Source organism: Erpetoichthys calabaricus, chromosome 2, assembly GCF_900747795.2.
Source record: "Erpetoichthys calabaricus chromosome 2, fErpCal1.3, whole genome shotgun sequence".
NCBI lineage: Eukaryota > Metazoa > Chordata > Cladistia > Polypteriformes > Polypteridae > Erpetoichthys > Erpetoichthys calabaricus.
The window spans coordinates 348,108,888-348,127,725 of record NC_041395.2 but is presented as its reverse complement, the minus strand read 5'-3'; the positions used below and the strand labels follow the sequence as shown (position 1 = coordinate 348,127,725).

The 18,838-nt window shown below is 47.1% G+C and overlaps 1 protein-coding gene across 1 annotated transcript in view; it reads left to right on the top strand.

Annotated features, from left to right (window-relative positions):
• ush1c (Usher syndrome 1C) overlaps positions 1 to 18,838 on the top strand; it is a 170,714-nt gene that overhangs the window by 95,761 nt on the left and 56,115 nt on the right. Inside the window, exons 12-13 of the mRNA XM_028796119.2 lie at positions 1,924 to 2,066; positions 12,537 to 12,602. Of these exons, the coding sequence (XP_028651952.1) occupies positions 1,924 to 2,066; positions 12,537 to 12,602 (209 nt within the window). The remainder of the gene's footprint in view (positions 1 to 1,923; positions 2,067 to 12,536; positions 12,603 to 18,838) is intronic.

Genomic DNA, 18,838 nt, shown 5'->3' with positions numbered 1-18,838 from the left:
ACCGACTATAGCTGGTTGCGGCGGTTTAAGGGTTAAATTGCCTCCCAAAACTTCACCCATTGGGTTGTCGCCCCCAGCAGCTCATCCTTCAGGCCCGAGACGTCACTGACTAGCTGAGGCCGTACAGCTACACACCCGAGCAAAGGTATGGAGGGGACACGGCCGGGCCCAAGAGCCTCCGTGTCCGGGGTGGCCTGTACTTCTTAGTTCGTCTTTGCGCCCCACTGACCCCCAGTGCAGGTCACAAATGCTAATCGGCTTTCTAGCTCCTCCTTGTTGGTCACAATCACATCCACCGCTTTTGTCAATTCTTCATCAGACTCCGGCACAGCTCCGAGGTGTGATCTGCCGGTCCGTTGAAACTGCCGCTGAGAGCTCGGCCTCATGGCTCACGTTCTCTGACTGTTTGATTTGAATGATTTGCTTCAACGGTAATCAGACTGAAGGTCACTTTGCGTGATGATGGCCTCCCTCGGACACTGAGACACTCGGAGTCATCGGCATATCTTGAAGTTGTCACCTTAACACATTCGTTCAGTTGTAGCTCTGGCTCGCGGTTTATTTCAAGCTTTCATTCCTTCACACATTCATTTTCTAAGCTGCTTCATCCTTGAGCCGCTCGTGGAGTCTCTCAGCTGGCATTGGGCGGACAGGGCACCAGTCCATCACGTGGCACACATACACAGACAGACAGATTTACCACACGTACCAGGGGTCAATTCAGCTTTGCTGATCCACCCTTGGACGGCGGGAGGAAAGGAACACAGATACGGGGAGAACGTGCAAACTCCACACATACAGGACCCGGGATGTGCGCCTGTGTCTCCTGACTATAGCAGCTCTACCACTGTGCCACCCTGCCGCCTGTCAGTCCTTCACTCCAAGTTCATTTTCTGTTTCATTTCTGTTTTTTTAGCCAGTCCTATAGTCTCTCTACACAGTCCAGGCGCGCCTCCTAGGCTGACCATTCTGGGTACTCCTGATACGGTGATCACCTCAGGTGCTGTCATGTGCTCCCCATGTGCTCCAAATAATCTGACCAGTCTGGTGCTCTCATATGCTGACCAGCCAGGAGCTCCTGATGTTGTCACTAGTCCATATCGTCCCCATAATCTAACCAGTTCACGTGCTCCTGATACGGTGACCATCTGTGGTGCTGTCATGTGCTCCCCATGTGCTGACAGTCCAGGTTCTCCAAAATAATCTGTCTGGGCTGGTGTGCTCCTATGCTAATTGGTCCATGTGCTCCCTGTTCGTCGACCAGTCTGGTACTGCCATATACTGACCAGGCCAGAAGCTTCTGATATTATCACCAGTCCCTATTGTCCCCATAGTCAGACCAGCCCAGGTTCTTCCAATATTCTGACCAGCCCAGGTGGTCCAAATAGTCTGAATAGTCCAAGTTCTCCCTGTTTGTTGACCAATTTGGTGCCCCCCACATGCTGAGTAGCCCAGTTGCTCCAAATCGTCAGACCAGTCTGGGTTCTTCCTGTTTGTTGAACAAATGCTGATTGGTCTGGTGCTTCCATGTGCTGGCCAATCCAGATGTTCTAAATGGTTGGAGTACTCCATGTGCTTCCTGTTTGTTAGCCCGTCCCATAGTCTACACAGTCCAGGTGCGCCGCCTATGCTGACTATTCTGGGCACTCCTGATACGGTGACCAGCTCAGATGCTGTCATGTGCCCCCCATGTGCTGACCAGTCCAGATGTTCCAAATGATCTGACTATGCCATGGGTTCCCTGCTTGCTGACCAGTCTGGTCCTCTCATAAGCTGATCATTCAAAGTGCTCCCATTTGCTGCCCAGTCCTGGTGCCCCTCACCACCATACACACCAGTCCACTTCTCCCATTGGATATTAAAATGCAGGTGACATTTCATCACATGGTGTTGACCTTGCTTATGTCATCATTTTCTCAAAAGGGCAAGGAGCTCTTCATGACTGAGGACGAGCGGATTGCAACAGAGAGGCGCCGAGAGCTGGACCGCCAGGAGCTCATGCATAAAAAGAAGATGGCCATGGAGACCAACAAGATCTTGAAGGAGCAGCAGGAGAAGGAGCGAACGTAAGCCTTTCTTTTCATTCTTTAGATCCATTCAGGCCATGCGGACATTGGAGTTGACTTTTAGCAGCCAGTACCCCCTTAGTGAGCTCTTGTCTCTCGTGATGTGCGTCATCCGCTCGCGAGGTTTTCCATTTTCAGACTTGTTTGATAAACCAAAATCCCCATCTGCGTCTGCTTGGCTAATCACTTGTGGTCATCACAAGTCAAAGCTGTGGTTTGCCTTCATTTCATTTAGATTGACCGCTCGTTGTTTACCGGCGGAGAAGGACATGTTAGCTGTTAAGGTCAGAGTCGTCTCTTGGAGCTCAGGACACATCCACAAGCGCAGGGTGGTCCCAAGATGTCCCATTAAAACAGAGGCAGAAAAATGCAAAGCTATTTTATAACAACATGAACTTCAGATATGAGAGCCAACAAAACTGTGGATTATGATGGGAAATGTTCTAAAAGAAGCTGTGGTGGGAAGACCAGAGGCCAGTGTGGCTTGTTTGGTGGCCCCCAATGCTTCATCAGGATTGTCCGTTGTCAAATAAAAAGTTAAGGGTTTGGGGCGCCTCCCGTATATTTGAAGCCCGGCCAGGCTGCACGATAGTACAGGTTTGAGTCAAGAACAGAACTGCTTTGGATGCGGCAAAGATGGTGGGTTTAATGATCTATCTATCTATCTATCTATCTATCTATCTATCTATCTATCTATCTATCTATCTATCTATCTATCTATCTATCTATCTATCTATCTATCTATCTATCTATCTATCTATCTATCTATCTATCTAAAAAAAACACCCTGGACCAGAAGTGACACTGTTGGAGCCAGAGACCAGGAGTCATGTCATTGGAAGTCGGGACCAGCAGTGACATCATTGGGCCCTGGGACTGGAAGTGGTGTTAATAGAGCTGGGACTGGAAGTGACATCATCAGGCCCGGGGACAGAAGTGACGTTGTTGGGAGCAGGGACCAGAAGTCATGTCATCGGAAGTCAGGACCGGAAGTGACATCATCAGGGCCTAGTGGAATTTCCCACAACTCTGCTCTGCAGTTGTAAGAAGAGAGAAAGGATTAGCACACTCCGCCACCCACTGGTCCGGCATGGAATTACACTCATTCAGGCTCTTTAGTTGCCTCCCACGCGCACATGTGTGACACTGTGTTTCCCGGGGGGGTGCTGGCAAGTGAAGCCACTGATGGTAGAGCCAGGAGGAGGCCCAGCGTTCTTCTACTCCTCCGTGGTGGCACTAATCCTCACTAACTCAGTGATTTCTCAGCCCTTGCAAGCTGAAGTGGAGTCAGTGGACCATCAGTTTTGTTTGACTCGCTCAGCGCCACGTGCCCTAAATCCAGAAGTGGCGTGTATATAGCGCCTTCAGAAAGTCTTCACCTTGGTACATTTTACCACATGTTGCAGCCTGGTGCTAAAATAATTGAAAATCCTCTACATCACGCATCACTGAATACCCAAGAATGACAGAAGTGTAAACAGGATTTACAGATTTTTTGCAAAATTATTAAAAATGAAAAACTGAAAGATCTCATTGTCATGAGTATTCAGACTCTTTGCTTATGGTTAGGTGTATCCCATCCTTTGGACCATCACTGAGATTCTACACCTTGTTTAGATCCCACCTGTGGTCAGTTCAATTGATTAGTAATGTCGGAGCGACAGGCATCGTCCACTTTGCTACGCCTGATACCCAAGTCCTTGGCATAAAAAGCCGCTGCCAGACACGCTTAACATCAGCTTCTTCTTGACTGAGCCTCTCTTCAGAACGCGGCCTCTGAACCTTATCTGATAAAATGATCAGTCACAAGTCGAGTGACGTCCCTCTTCAAGGTGCCATCTAACTACTAGTTAAGCATTTGGCTCAAATAAACTCAATGACTGGCATTCTTGATGGACACAATTTTGCTCCAAGGGCCAACCCAATAGGATGGGTTTATGTGTACCCAAGAAACAGCTGGCAAGATGTCTGCTCTTTCCTTTAAAATCCCAAATCTGTCCATCTCTTCTATCAAGCGCACTTCTCTCAACGTGCCCATGACTTCTGCTGTCCATAGTTGCACCCCATTGCCTGTAGAGTGTGCCCACAACTCGAAGGGCAGTCTGGTGCAGGACTGGATGAACATTCAAACAATCTGGATGAGAACAGGCCATTCAACCCAGCAGAGCTCGCCAGTCCTACCCAATTAATTCTTCTAAAATAACATCAAGTTGAGGTTTGAAAGTCCCTGAAGTCTTACTGTCTGCCACACTATTTAGTCACGTATTCCAAGTGTTTCTCTGTGTGAAGAAAAACTTCCCAATGTTTATGTGAAATTTACCCTTCACAAGTTTCCAACTGTGTTCTTGATGAGTCACCGTCTCAATCCACTGGACTCATAGCCCTTCATCATTTTAAACTCTTCAGTCAGGTCTCCTCTTCATCTCCTAAAGTCTCAGCTCTTTTAATCTTTCTTCATAACTCATCCCCTGTAGCCCTGAATCAGCCCAGTTGCTCTTCTCTGGACCTTCTCAAGTGCTGCTGTGTCTTTATGGAGACCCAAACTGCACCCAGGACTCCAGATGAGGCCTCACCAGTGTGTTATAAAGCTTGAGCAGAACCTCCTGTGACTTGTACTCCACACGTCAAGGCGCTATATAACCTGACATTCTGTGAGCCTTCTTAATGGCTTCTGGACCCTGTCTGGAACTTGATAGCTTAGAGTCCACTACGACTCCTAAATCCTTCTCTTAAGGTGGACTCTCGATTTTCAGACCCCCATTGTGTATTCAAACTTAACATTTTGACTTCCTATGTGTCATTCTTTACATTTGCTGACATTAAATGTCATCTCTCCAAGCGTGTCTGCTGTCCAGGTCCCTCTGTGATGATTCAATGGATTCTCAATTATCTGCCAATCCACCTATCTTGGTATCATCTTCAAACTTAACCAGCTTGTTACTTATATTCCTATCTAAATCATTTATAGATATTAAAAATAGCACCAGCCCCCCACTGCCCCCTGCTGGTCATCGGCCAGTTCTGATGAGGTTCCTTGCACCATCACCCTCTGCTTCCTGTGTCTGAGCCAATTCTGCACCCCACACCCTGAACTGCCACTTGTTTTATGTTTAAGTTTGATGCCCATCTCTCATGTGGCACCTTATCAGATGCTTTCTGAAAGTCCACATCAATAATCTCATCTGCTCCACTCTGGTCGTATCCTTTTGTTGCCTTCTCATAGAATTCCAGCCTGTTAATAAAACACGACCTCCCTCTCCTGACCCCACACTGACTGTTCAGTTAAACTCCTTGCCATGTTCTGCTCAATCTTCTCCTTAATAATTCCTTCCATTGATTTTCCTGTGATGCCCGTTAAGGTTCTTGGATCTGCCTGGTCACCTTTTTATATAAAAGGATGCTATTTGTCATTTCCCAGTCCTTCAGAATGATTGGTAGACTTGTCTGTGTTGGTGTTTATGGCGAGACCAAACCTTACTAAGGAACGCAAGTGCATGAGCCGACTGAGACCCTTCGTAAAAGCCACGTGTTTGTCTTGCTAATTGACCGAATCTAACTGATCACCAGCTACCCCGACACTTTGTTAGCAACCGAAACCATTGTACATTAAAGCCTTGAAGAGACTGGCCTGCAGCCAGAAGGTGTGACCAAAGCGACACATGAAAGCTCTTGAGCCGAGACAGAGTAGCGCACTGAAGATCCTTCCATATGCTGGAGAAAGACGACCAGAAAAGTAACCAAGCAATGTCTACGACAGATCTTAAGTACACCTGCTTTGATTCCAAGGACTATTAATTGTAACACAGTAATTAGGATAAACCCTGCCAATGTAATTCAAAAGTAATAAACTTTGTGAAGGAGAAGTCTTTAGCTGTTTATAAGTTTCTTCTGAAATTCAGGAGGAAAGTTCAGAGCAGCACCATACAAACAGAAACGTCTGAGAGGGAGGTAAGCCAGTGCAGGATGGCTGTGAGTAAATCCACGTCACCTTCAGGCACTAAGAAGTTTAAAGTTAGCAAAGATCTTAGTCATTGTGACCACAAGAATTGACAGATCAGAATTCATAAGTCGTGTGCCCTTTTCTTTAAGTAGAGGAAACGTTTTGTCCTAATTTTGTGCTGTTTGTGATTATTGTTGTCCTTCATCTGTATGTATTTATTGTGACTAGCAGGGGTCATAGCAACGCCCCAAACCCCCCAGACAACAGTCCTGGGTTCAAACCCAAGCTCTTCTTTATTTACAATACCTCCACCATTCTCCAAATTCTCTTAAGCAGTAACTAAACACCACAAAAATACTTTTTCCTCTTTCCATACCTCCCTCGAAGGCTCGTCCACACTCTTCCCGGCTCTGTCTGCCCTTACGGGAAACTCGGTTTCCTTTATGCCACACCCTGGAGTACTTCTGGTGCCACAGCCTTTTGAACTGGAAGCACTTCTGGGTCAGGTGGAAGTCATTTAAAGAGGTTATAATGATAGATAGATAATTAATCCCAAGGGGAAATTCCCATTCTCCAGCAGCAGCATACTGATAATAACAATATTAAAATAAAGAGTGATAACAATGAAGATATACAGACAGACAATAACTTTGTATGGTGTTAACGTTTACCCCCCCGGGTGGAATTGAAGAGTCGCAAAGTGTGGTGGAGGAACGATCTCCTCAGTCTGTCAGTGGAGCAGGACGGTGACAGCAGTCTGTCACTGAATCTGCTCCTCTGTCTGGAGATGATCCTGTTCAGTGGATGCAGTGGATTCTCCATGATTGACAGGAGTCTGCTCAGTGCCCGTCGCTCTGCCACAAATGTCAAACTGTCCAGCTCCATGCCTACAATAGAGCCTGCCTTCCTCAACAGTTTGTCCAGGCGTGAGGCGTCCTTCTTCTTTATGCTGCCTCCCCAGCACACCACCGTGTAGAAGAAGGTGCTCGCCAAAACTGTCTGATAGAACATCTGCAGCATCTTATTGTAGATGTTGAAGGACGCCAGCCTTCTAAGGAAGTATAACTGGCTCTGTCCTCTCTTACACAGAGCATCAGTATTGGCAGACCAGTCTAATTTATCATCCAGCTGCACTCCCAGGTATTTATAGGTCTGCACCATCTGCACACAGTCACCTCTGATGATCACGGATTTACATGAGTGGATTTACATCCCCCTGCGGTGGGCTGGCGCCCTGCCCGGGGTTCGTTTCCTGCCTTGCGCCCTGGGCTAGCTGGGATTGGCTCCAGCAGACCCCCGTGACCCTGTAGTTAGGATATAGCGGGTTGAATAATGGATGGATGGATGGAATCCCAGCAGGGCTGACCTATGAGACTGCAATTCCAAGCCCTCCCAGGGGATGTCCCACCAGCGGGATGCTGCCACAATGTGTATCGGGGAAGAATGTGACTCTGGGAGGCAAACACTCCCTGTCCGTGCTTGGTGGCCTTCCATTCCTGGCCGAGACCCCCATCCATCTAACACAGGGGTGGCGATCTCCAGTCCTTGAGCGCCGCAGTGGCTGCAGGTTTTCATTCTTACCATCTTCTTAATCAGTGACCAGTTTTTGCCTCTGATTACTTCTTTTAATTAACTTGACTCAGTTGTTTCTTTTTCTTTAATTAGCAGCCAAACAATAATGAGACCCAAAACAAGCCACCACATGACCAGCTCCCCTGTGCCCATCACACAATATCTGAAATTAAAGAGAGGTGATGGTCTTGGTAAGGTTGATCTCTCAGGTCACCAAAACATTTTGACATTGGTGCTCTTAGAAAGAACAGAAAAACAACAGTGTGGCAGAATGAGAGCAGCAACAAGCCATGGAATTAAATAACGGGTTTAATTAACATCAAGAATTGGCTTCTCATTAAGAAAGTGATTGGAGTGAAATTGGTTCGAGTTTAAAGCCCCAGTTTAGCTGGTCATCTGTTAGCTTGTTTCAAATCTCATTTCTGCTTGGCTGTCATGTAATGAAGAAAGGAATCAATTCAGAGGGCTGAACTCTTCTAACAGGGCTATTAAAGTGATGGGGAAAAGTTAATGAGCAGTGAAAACTGGTCACTGATTAGGAAAAGGGTTAGAATGAAAACCTGTAGCCACTGCGGCCCTCCAGGCCTGGAGTTCGCCACCCCTGATCTAACACGTCATTAACACCATATAGATATACATGTATTGTGACCAGCAGGGGGAGCTCCAGCCATCCACACCTGACTCAAGCAGACACAGGGCACCAGTTCAAGCACAGCACACCTTATCTTCACTGGGCACACTTCCCAAACTGTTCCCACAAGCAGCACAGTACAATATGTATGGCACACCACTTTCTTTTCTTCTTTCTTCTCTCTTTCCGCTTCCACTCTGCCCTAGCGAGCTTCGTCCTCTTCCTCCTGACCCTGGCTTCGAATGAAGATGTGCGGCTCCTTTTATGCTGCACCTGGGAGTGGTCTGGGGTCACTCCCAGGTGAGGTGAAAGCCCAACATAGCAGGCTCCCACTAGCGGCCCCCATTAAACCCAACAGGGCTGCATCAAACTCCAGCTCCCAACATGCTCTGCGGGAATCCATGGTGCCACAGCTATCTGGGGACGGGGAGGGGGGTGCCTGCCCTCTAGCATCCCGGGGAAGGTAATGCTTTGTGGATGTTCTCTTTATCCCGGTCCTTCCATCCGGCTGTCATCCCAGCCCTGGCCATCCATCACAAAAACTATTTCAACCATTCTATGATCTGCTTCTCGCAACTGAAAGAGGGCACCGTGGCGGATGTTAGCCGACTTGCTGACCAATCACAAGCGTTACCTGGCAGGTAACCACCCATACAATCAGATTGTGATTCAGACTATGAATGCCATGAATGTAATTACCCCGATCTACATACTGTCAAATAAACGAACCACACGCCATAGCGCAACGTTAGGGGCTTCGCCTCTGGTGCTGACGTTCAAGGTTCGATTCCCGAGAGGGGATGCGGTGAGTGTGTACGCCTGATGAGCCCAGAATTAGGGCGAAACATGTGTCGTGTACTCTTTGCATTATTTGACAGTAAAAACTATTTCAACCATATATATATATATAATATATATATTGTAACAAGGTGCTATATAGGCACCTGACCCGACACAGATAGACACAGAGACACGTATAAAACTAACAAAGACTTATTTTCTTCAGCCGTGGGCGCACGTCTTCCCCATGACCCACAGGCAATACACAGTCCAAAAGCACTCTTCCAACACAACACAACAATCCTTTCTCCTCTCCCATCATCTCCTCATCAAGCTTAGTCCTTCTCCTCCTGACCCTGGCTCCTCGAGTGGTGGTGGCTGGCCCTTTTTTATAACCCACCCGGAAACGTTCCAGGTGCTTGACCACCTGGTCCTAATTGCACTTCCGGGTGGAGCTGAAGATTCGTCCAGCCAGGCTGTTGAAACCAGACAGCCAACCAGCAGCCACTCCGGGCCCCAACCAGGCTGTGGAGGACTCCATCTCCCATGGAGCCCTGCGGGAGATTGGGGAATCACTGTCGGCCAGGGAGGCTGCCACCAAGTGTCCCGGGGGAGGTACTGAGCTGCCCATGGCTGCTCCCCACGGAACATAAGCAGCAGGGGCGTCCCGACTGGGCATGGGACCCAGACTGAGTGTCCCTAATCTGAAATTCCAAAATCCAAAACTTTTTGAGTTCCAGCATGATGCCATAAAGCTATGACACACGATCAACAATTATCCCCCAGATAGGTTTTTCTTCTGTTCTTTACCGGTGCTTCGGAACACTCGGTGCGTATGTAAGATGCTGCTTGTTCTTCTGAGGGGCAACCATTAAGAAGGACATCGGGGAGGCGAAAAGACAGTTGGAGAGGAACAGAGCGGATAAGGCCCTGAGAGATTCTTTCAGTATTTTAGTAGTAAAAGAACAGTCAAGAAGAAGGTGTGGTACATCAGAAATAGTAAATGGGAATTAAAAAATACAGTGAAATAGCAGAGGCTTTAAACTCGCATTTATCTGAGGTCTTCACAAGTGAGGAAGTGGATAACCTCCAGCAGTAACAGGGACTACTAAGGAGGCACTGAAGGATTTAGAAATTGGTTTTTCAGCTGATCTTTTCTGGTGCTGCAAAACACATCGTGGGTACGTACTGTAAGATGCTGCTTGTTCTACTGCTCGCTGCTCCAACAGTACAACGAGACTCACAAGTCAGGCGATTCTTGTGCATACGCTTTACACAACCATTAGCAACAGCGAAACGGAACATGATGACGATGTCACGCAGGACATTCGCTTTAGCACTATTCCCATTGAGCTCCGCTGAACTGATTCGTTCGTGCTAACAATACAATACATTTACAATACAATTTATTTTTGTATAGCCCAAAGTCACACAAGAAGTGCCCCAATGGGGTTTAACAGGCCCTGCCTTCTGACAGCCCGCCAGCCTTGACTTTCTAAGAAGACAAAGAAAAACTCCCCAAAAACCCTTGTAGGGGGACAAAAAATGGAAGACACCTTGGGAAAGGCAGTTCAGATTGTGAGCCCTTTCCAGGTAGGTTGGGTGTACGGTGGGTGTCAAAAAAAATGGGGTAAATACAACACAATACAGAGAACAAAAAACAAGTCGTCCTCAATACAATATAATAGTGCAATAGAAATATTACAAGTACAGAGCAGAATTCAACAGGAGATGACATCCCATAATATTTGGATTTGTTCAGAGTCCTGGAGACCTCGGCCTTCAAGCTGCCGCCTCACAGGTGGCGCAGTGGTAGTGCTGCTGCTTTGCAGTAAGGAGACTGTGGAAGATTGTGGGTTCGCTTCCCGGTTCCTCCCTGTGTGGATAGCGCTTTGAGTACTGAGAAAAGCGCTATATAAATGTAATGAATTATTAATTATTATTATTATTATCATTATTATTATCCCCCTATTGGCCATTCCACAGCTGAGTCAGTCAATCTGATGAAAGGAACCCTCGACCCGACAATTCCTACGATCCTCGGTCAGATATGACTGTCTTAGGCAGGCAGAACAACTTGGCAGGTGGGCTGTGGCACCAAGTGGCACATTTGAGTACTGAGAAGAGAAACAGAACAGGTGAGGGTTAGTAACAAATTCTGTCATGTTACTAATGTTTTAGTGCCAATGACAGTCTGCACAGTTAATCAGCAGCTCTAGTCAGGGTGTGCTAAACTGAAGTTGTGAGTCTTCAGCCGGGATTTGAAAGCTGAGACCGAAAGGGCATCTCTTATAGTAGCAGGCAGACCACTCCACAGTTTAGGGGACCCCTGTAACTAAAACCTCAACCTCCCACTGTTATTTTATTAATCCTTGGAATCCTAAGGAGACCTGAGTGCCATCTTGAGATCTTAATGTGCCCTCTGGTTTGTAAGTCATGATAAGTTCAGATAAGTAAGCCAGACCTCGGCCATTTAATGCTTTATATGTTAAAAGGAGGATTTTGAAATCTGCCCTAAACTTAACCGGGAGCCAGTGTAAGGATGTGAGGACTGGGGTTATGAGTTCATATTTTCTTGTTCTTGTAATAATTTTTGCAGCAGCATTTGGGATTAACTGGAAGCTGTATTACAAATTGATTCATATGTTTGACTAAGAAAGGTCATTCAAAAAGAACGAATCGTTCCCAAGTCAGCCATCACGAGGTCGAGGGAATTGTCTGCAGAGCTTCGGGACAGGATTGTGTCGTGGAACAAGGGGCCACCACACAAACCGTTAACCAAAGTCTTCGGGAGGTCTCCTGGCCTACCAACAGAGGCCCATGTCTTAACAGGAGGGTGGTGCCCACAATAGTAACAAATGAATGAACTGTCCTTCTAATATTTTGGCCTCTCAAGGGGGAAAGGCCCCAGCAACTAACCAAACTAGCTGGGTATCGTTAAAATGTCATTGTAGGAATTAGAAAGACCAGGAGATGGTGCCAACAACAATCTCTTTAATCAGAAATCCAGTCAGCTAAGGGATCAAAGCCAAGGTCTGGTCCACCGTGACACAAAGATGGAGGCAAAAGAATATTAGCAAAAAAAATATAAAATCTGTGACAGGAAAATCCGGCAGGTCCTCAGTAAGTTTGCCCACAAAGCTGGACGGTGACGATTTTGAGCCATCATGAGTAACAGGCGCTCGACGATGACGCCATAATGAGCTGCGCATGAAGCCCATGTGACCAGTGTGCTGTGCCCAGCTAAGGAATCGTACAGCGGCTGAGCCAGCTTGAATCAAAGTGATGACGAAATGCAGAAGTAAAGAAAGGTACAAAACCACACCGTAAATGACAATGAAATCAAAAATATTTGTTTAAATCAAAATGAAACAAGTAAAAAACATCAAAACATCTGGAAAATCCTAGTTACAGTGTCCACTAAGTGAATGAGCGGAGCCGCCTGTGACGTAGTGACTCTTAAAGTGGCATTGAGTGGCCACTTGGGTCAGAGCCCCGTGGCACCACGGGGTGACCTGACTGACCGGGGTGTGTTTTATTGTCTTAGGAGGAAGATGGAGATGATACAGAAGACGGCCGATGAAGAAGAAAGATACCAAAAGGAGCTGGACAGGTGAGGACAGGGTGTCTGGGGAGCAGTTTGGGGTCCTGTTGGTCCATCTGGCTTTGCTCTTTCTTGGCCTGTAGACTCAGAGTGGGTGATGCAACCCAATGTTGTGGTCCCCGATTTTCTGACGCCAGTCTGTCATTTTCATTTCTGTCAAATTCTGCTCTGCACTGAGAATGTCCAGCCATGTTTGTCCCGATTAGGTGTCAAGTTACCTTTAATGGTGGGCTGAACTGTGTGCAGCACAGCAGAAGGTGAGACCTTGGAAACGGGGAGCGAATGTTCAACATAAACAAATTCTGAATGTTCAGCTCCTCAGGGTCCTCATTGCAGAGACCTCTGAATGACCGGAGGCTTCGTCAGGCTTGTTATGTGTCTGATTGTCAGATTGGCTAACATGAAAACCAGACAAGGGTTCAAAGCCCACCACTGATGTGCAGGCTGGTGTGACCTGCACAACCTGAAAGGTGGATTTCATAAAATTTGCTGGAATTTAAACAGCAAAGGACTGTGCACTGTGGGGGGCGCTCATGAGCTGACTCAAACCAGGGGAGGCGAAGGGGGCCATAACGGCACTTTATTAACAACATAGCAGTGACAATGTTTGTGGGGACCTAAGTGTCACATGTCCAGTGAAATTTGTACTTCCGTGCCCTAATCAACATGCAACACGTTACCACTCTTCATTAAGGGAAGATTTGTAGTTTTGTCGCAAATTAAATCAAAATTATGAAGAGGGTTTCATACAGGTTTCAGAGAGGCTACATATCTGGGAGGGTTATGGGGTCCTTATTGTCACGTGTGCAGAGTTCAGGGAAATTCTTACTTGCGTGTCCTAATCAACATGCAACACCTCGGCACTCTCTAGGTGCTCTGCGGGACGTTAGCAGGACCTCAGGACTTCAGTCTGCCTGTCCCAGAAATAACTGGCTTACCTTGAAATGATGGCACCCCGACTACAACGCCCTCCAGTGTCTGCACTCTGTCACTGATGGCACCCCAATTACATCGCCCTCTGCTGTGGACAAAATTCATTCCGTCCATTTTATAAGCCTCAACTCTGACCTGATTCAGAGTAACGGTCATTGTGCCGCTGCCAAAGGAGAGAACAATGGTCTTCTTAAACGGCTGTCGGCCTGTTGTGCTGAGCCCTATGGGGGAAAGTTCATCATATCACTTTATAAATAGCGCCTTCTATTATATACTGTATAGCGTCTTTTGTTATTGGCCTATTCTATTAGGTCCTATGTATTACAGTGACCATAATAGATCAAGGGCGGCACGGTGGTGCAGTGGTAGCGCTGCTGCCTTGCAGTTAGGAGACCTGGGTTCACTTCCCAGGTCCTCCCTGCGTGGAGTTTGCATGTTCTCCCCGTGTCTGCGTGGGTTCCTTCCCGGTGCTCCGGTTTACTCCCACAGTCCAAAGACATGCTGGTTAGGTGGATTGGCGATTCTAAATTGTCCCTAGTGTGTGCTTGGTGTGTGGGTGTGTTTGTGTGTGTCCTGCGGTGGGTTGGCACCCTGCCCGGGATTGGTTCTTGCCTTGTGCCCTGTGTTGGCTGGGATTGGCTCCAGCAGACCCCCGTGACCCTGTGTTCGGATTCAGCGAGTTGGAAAATGGATGGATGGATAATAGAACAAACTTCTCAGTGTTTTGGAAGAGTGCGGATGCAAAGACTGAAACTGTTAAGTTGAACTTTGGTAGGGCAAACTTGGAGGATGGACTGGGATAAGCAGTTAAGTGTGGAGACAGTCGAGGAGCCATGGAGCAGGTTCAGAAATGTTTAACCGGACAGATACAGACCTAAACGTGGAATTAATAGGATATTTAAAAACACTCCATAGTGGGTTAGTAAAGAGTTAAAAAAGAAGCTGCAAAGGAAAAAACAGACGAATAAGACAATAATGACTTTTTTTTATTGTCACTATACACCTGTACAATGTGATTAAAAGCAGCTCCTTCAGTGCAGACATATATGTAGAACACAACAAGTAAATAAACAAATAAACAAATGGTGCAAAAAGTTGCAAAAAAAGTTCTGCGACGCTATATACAAATGGAAAGAATAATAACTAAATCGAGTTATTGCACATTATTTAAATACTGGAAAGAATAATAACTATTGCACTATTGGGTTATTGCACATAATTGAAATATTGCACAATAATGATGATCATGTGCAGTGAGTAGTAGATATTGGACCCTGAGAGTAATGATATTGTACAGTATACAGATATTACACAGTTATTATCAGTACCATTTAGATATTGGATACTGCACAGTTGATGGACAGAAGGAAGTCCAGGGGTTGAGGGGTCAGACTGTGTAGTCAGTGCCCGTGTGAGTTTAGAATGGTTATGGCTTTTGGGAAAAATCTGTTTTCGAGTCTGTTTGTCCTTGTTGTGATGCCCCTGTAGCGCCTCCCTGAGGGCAGCAGGTCAAACAGATCAGAGCCAGGGTGGCAGCTGTCCTTAATGATGTTTTTTGCTCTGCTGAGGCAGCGGGAGGTGTAAATGTCCATCAAGGAGCGGAGACAGCAGCCGATGATCTTCTGTGCTGCCTTTACTACTCGCTGAAGCCTCTCCCTGTCTGCCATGGTGCAGCTGCCATACCATACTGTGATACAGTACGTCAGCAGGCTCTCGATGGACGAGCGGTAGAAGGTCAGTAGCAGGTTGGAGTCCAGGTTGTGCTTTCTGAGGACCCTCAGGAAGTGTAACCGCTGCTGAGCCTTCTTGATGACTGCTGTGATGTTGTCTGTCCAGGAGATGTCAGCAGAGATAAGGACGCCAAGAAACTGGAAGGTATGGACCCTCTCCACACACTCGCCATTGATGTAGAGGGGGGCTAGGTCGGTGCTGCTCCTCCAGATGGCTCAGCACAGAGTGGAGAGCTACAGCAATGGCGTCTTCTGTGGATCTGTTCGTGCGATATGCGAATTGGTAGGGATCGAAGTCTTGGGGGAGATAGTCCTTGATGTGCTGGAGAACCAGTCTCTCGAAGCACTTCATGATTACTGGAGTGAGGGCCACAGGGCAATAATCATTTAGGCTGGTGATGGGAGACTTCTTCGGCACTGGAATGATTGTGGCTGATTTTAGGCAGGATGGAATGACTGCCTGGGCTAGGGAGAGGTTGAAGATGTTGGTAAAGGTAAAGGTGAGCTGGTGGGCACACGCTCTGAGCACCCTACCAGGCACTCCATCTGGGCCGGCAGCCTTCTTGGGGTTCAATGCCAGGAGCACCCGTCTGACATTGTGCCCCTTTACAGTGAGGGTGGGAGCAGGGCTGGAGCAGGTGAGTGCTGCTGTTGTGATGATTCAAAGCGAGCAAAGAAGCAGTTCAGCTCCTCTGCTAGCGGCGCACTCAGATCTCCTGTTGTTGCATCACAGCCTCTGTAGTTTGTGATGTTTTGTATTCCCTGCCATACCTCCTGTGTATTGTGGCTGGACAGGTGGGACTCTATGCTCCTTTTATGGTCCGTCTTGGCTTTTTTAATTAAATTAAATTAATTTAATTAAAGACGTATAAGAATAAAGACTTCAAAGTGAATCGTAGAGCATATGAGAACATGAGGGCAACCATTAAGAAGGAGATCAGGGAGGCTAAGAGACAGTTGGAGAGGAATAACAGAGAAGGAGAAAGAAGACCATAAGAGACTCTTAGTAGTAAAAGAGAAGGTGTAGTACATCAGGAATAGTAAAGATACAGACAGGGAAATAGTGGACCCCTAAACTCACATTTATCTGAGGTCTTCACAAGTGAGGAAGTAGATAACCTGCCAGCAGTAACAGGGACTACTAAGGAGGTGCTGAGGGGTTTAGAAATGTAGAGAGAGAAGAGCAGCTGAGATTAAACAAATCACCAGGAGCAGATAAGATTGACCAAAGAGTTCATAAGGAGGCTGGCGAGTGCAGATAGAAACCCTTGACATAGATTTTAGGGAAGTCACTACGCACTGGGGAGATGCTGAAGAACTGGAAAATGGCAAATATCATCCCATTATATAAAAAGGGTGACAGGACAGAGCCAAGCAATTAAAGGACAGTAAGGTTAACGGGCATCACAGGAAAATGAATGGAAGGAATTATTAAGGAGAAGATGGAGCAACACCTGACAAGGACAGAAGTTATTAGGAACAGTCAGCTTGGGGTCAGAAATTACTAACAGGCTGGAATTCTATGAGGAGGAAACAAAAGGATACAACCAGAGTGGAGCAGATGAGATTATTAATGTGGACTTTCAGAAAGCATTTGATAAGGTGCCACATGAGAGGGTGGGCATCAAACTAAAAGAAGTGGCAGTTCAGGGTGTGGTGTGTAGATGGGTGCAGAATTGGCTCAGACACAGGAAGCAGGAGGTGATGGTGTGAGGACCTCATCAGAACTGGCCGATGTTTAGAGTGGAGTCCAGCAGGGGGCAGTGCTGTTGCCACTTTTAAGATCTATAAATGATTTGGATAGGAATATAAAGAACAAGAGCCAGTTTCGGTAACCGAGGGTCGGAACTCCAGGCTTCCGCCACCACCCATATCACGTTGTTCACGAGTGAGGGAAGAATGGAGCGGGAGGTTGACAGACGGATCGGTACGGCATCCACAGTAATGCGGGCTCTGAAACGGTCCATCGTGGTGAAGAGAGAGCTGAGCCGAAAGGCGAGGCTGTCGATTTACCAGTTGATCTACGTTCCTACCCTCACCTATGGCCACAAGCTTTGGGTAGTGACCGAAAGAGCAAGATCATGGATACAAGCGGCCAAGATACAAGAGTTTTCTCCACAGGGTGGCTGGACTTTCCCTTAGAGATGGGGTGATGAGTTCAGTTATCCAGGATTGACTCAGAGTAGAGTCACTGCTCCTCTGCATTGAGAGGAGTCAGTTGAGGTGGTTCGGGCATCTGGTCAGGATGCCCCCTGGACGCCTCCCTAGGGGGGTGTTCTGGGCATGTCCCACTGGGAGATGGCCACGGGGCAGACCCAGGACACGCTGGAGGGATTATATCTCCTGGCTGGCCTGGGAGCGCCTCGGGGTCTTCCCAGATTAGCTGGAGGTGGTGGCCGAAGAGAGGGAGGTCTGGGCTTCCCTGCTTAGGCTGCTGCCCCCGCGACCTGACCTTGGATAAGCGGTGGACAAGGGATGGATGGATATAAAAACAAGCTGGTTAACTCTGCAAAGGATGCCAAGATGCATCGGCTGGCATATAATTAGGAATCCATTGGATCATCACAGAGGGACTTGGATAGCAGACAGGCTTGGGCAGATTTGTGGTAGATGAGATTTAATGTCAGTAAATGTAAAGAATTACACTTGTGAGGTTTGAATACACAATGGGAGGTCTGAAAATTGAAAGTCCACATTATGAGAAGGATTTAGGAGTTCAGAAGCCATTAAGAAGGCTGACAGACTGTCAGGTTATATAGCGCCTTGATCTGTGGAGTACACGTCACAGGAGGTTCTGCTGAAGCTTCATAACGCACTGGTGAAGCCTCATCTGGAGTACGGTGTGCAGTTTTGGTCTACAAAAAGGACATAGCAGCACAAGAAAAGGTCCAGAGAAGAGTGACCAGGCTGATTACGGGGGGCTACAGGGGATGAGTTATGAGGAAAAATGAAAAGAGCTGAGCCATTTCAGAGATGAAGAGGAGACCTGACTGAAGTGTTTGAATTGATGAAGGGAATTAGTCCAGTGGATGTAGACGGTGACTTTAAAATGAGTTCATCAAGAACAGCTGGACACTTGCTAAGGGTAAATTTCACACAAACATTAGGAAGAGGACCACAGCCATTTGAAATAAGTGACCAAGTGGTGTGGTGGACAGTAGGACGTTTGGGACTTTCAAACCTCGAATTGATGTTATTGTAGAAGAATTAAGTGGACAGATCTGGCGAGCTTTGTCGGCCTGTGTGGCCTCTTCTTGTCCAGATTGTTCTAATGTTCTAACTGACAAGCTCTGTTATCGTACCCTCTGTACACACACACTCAAGACAGAAGAAAAAGAATTACCATCAACGGCACTCACAGAAATTTAGAAATGTAACATTTAGCAGCATCCCTACAGGTAACAGAATTCAAAATGCTGACAGCTCTGGGAAGAGAAGAGTTCTGAAATTTGTTGTTCTTTACCAGGACGTCCTATGAGATGTATTGGCTCCCTTGCAGGGCGCTTATCGATGTATTGGGTGTGCACCAGCTGCTGTCCACCTCACCACCCACACGTTGAGAGAACAGGCCTGTTACTTTAG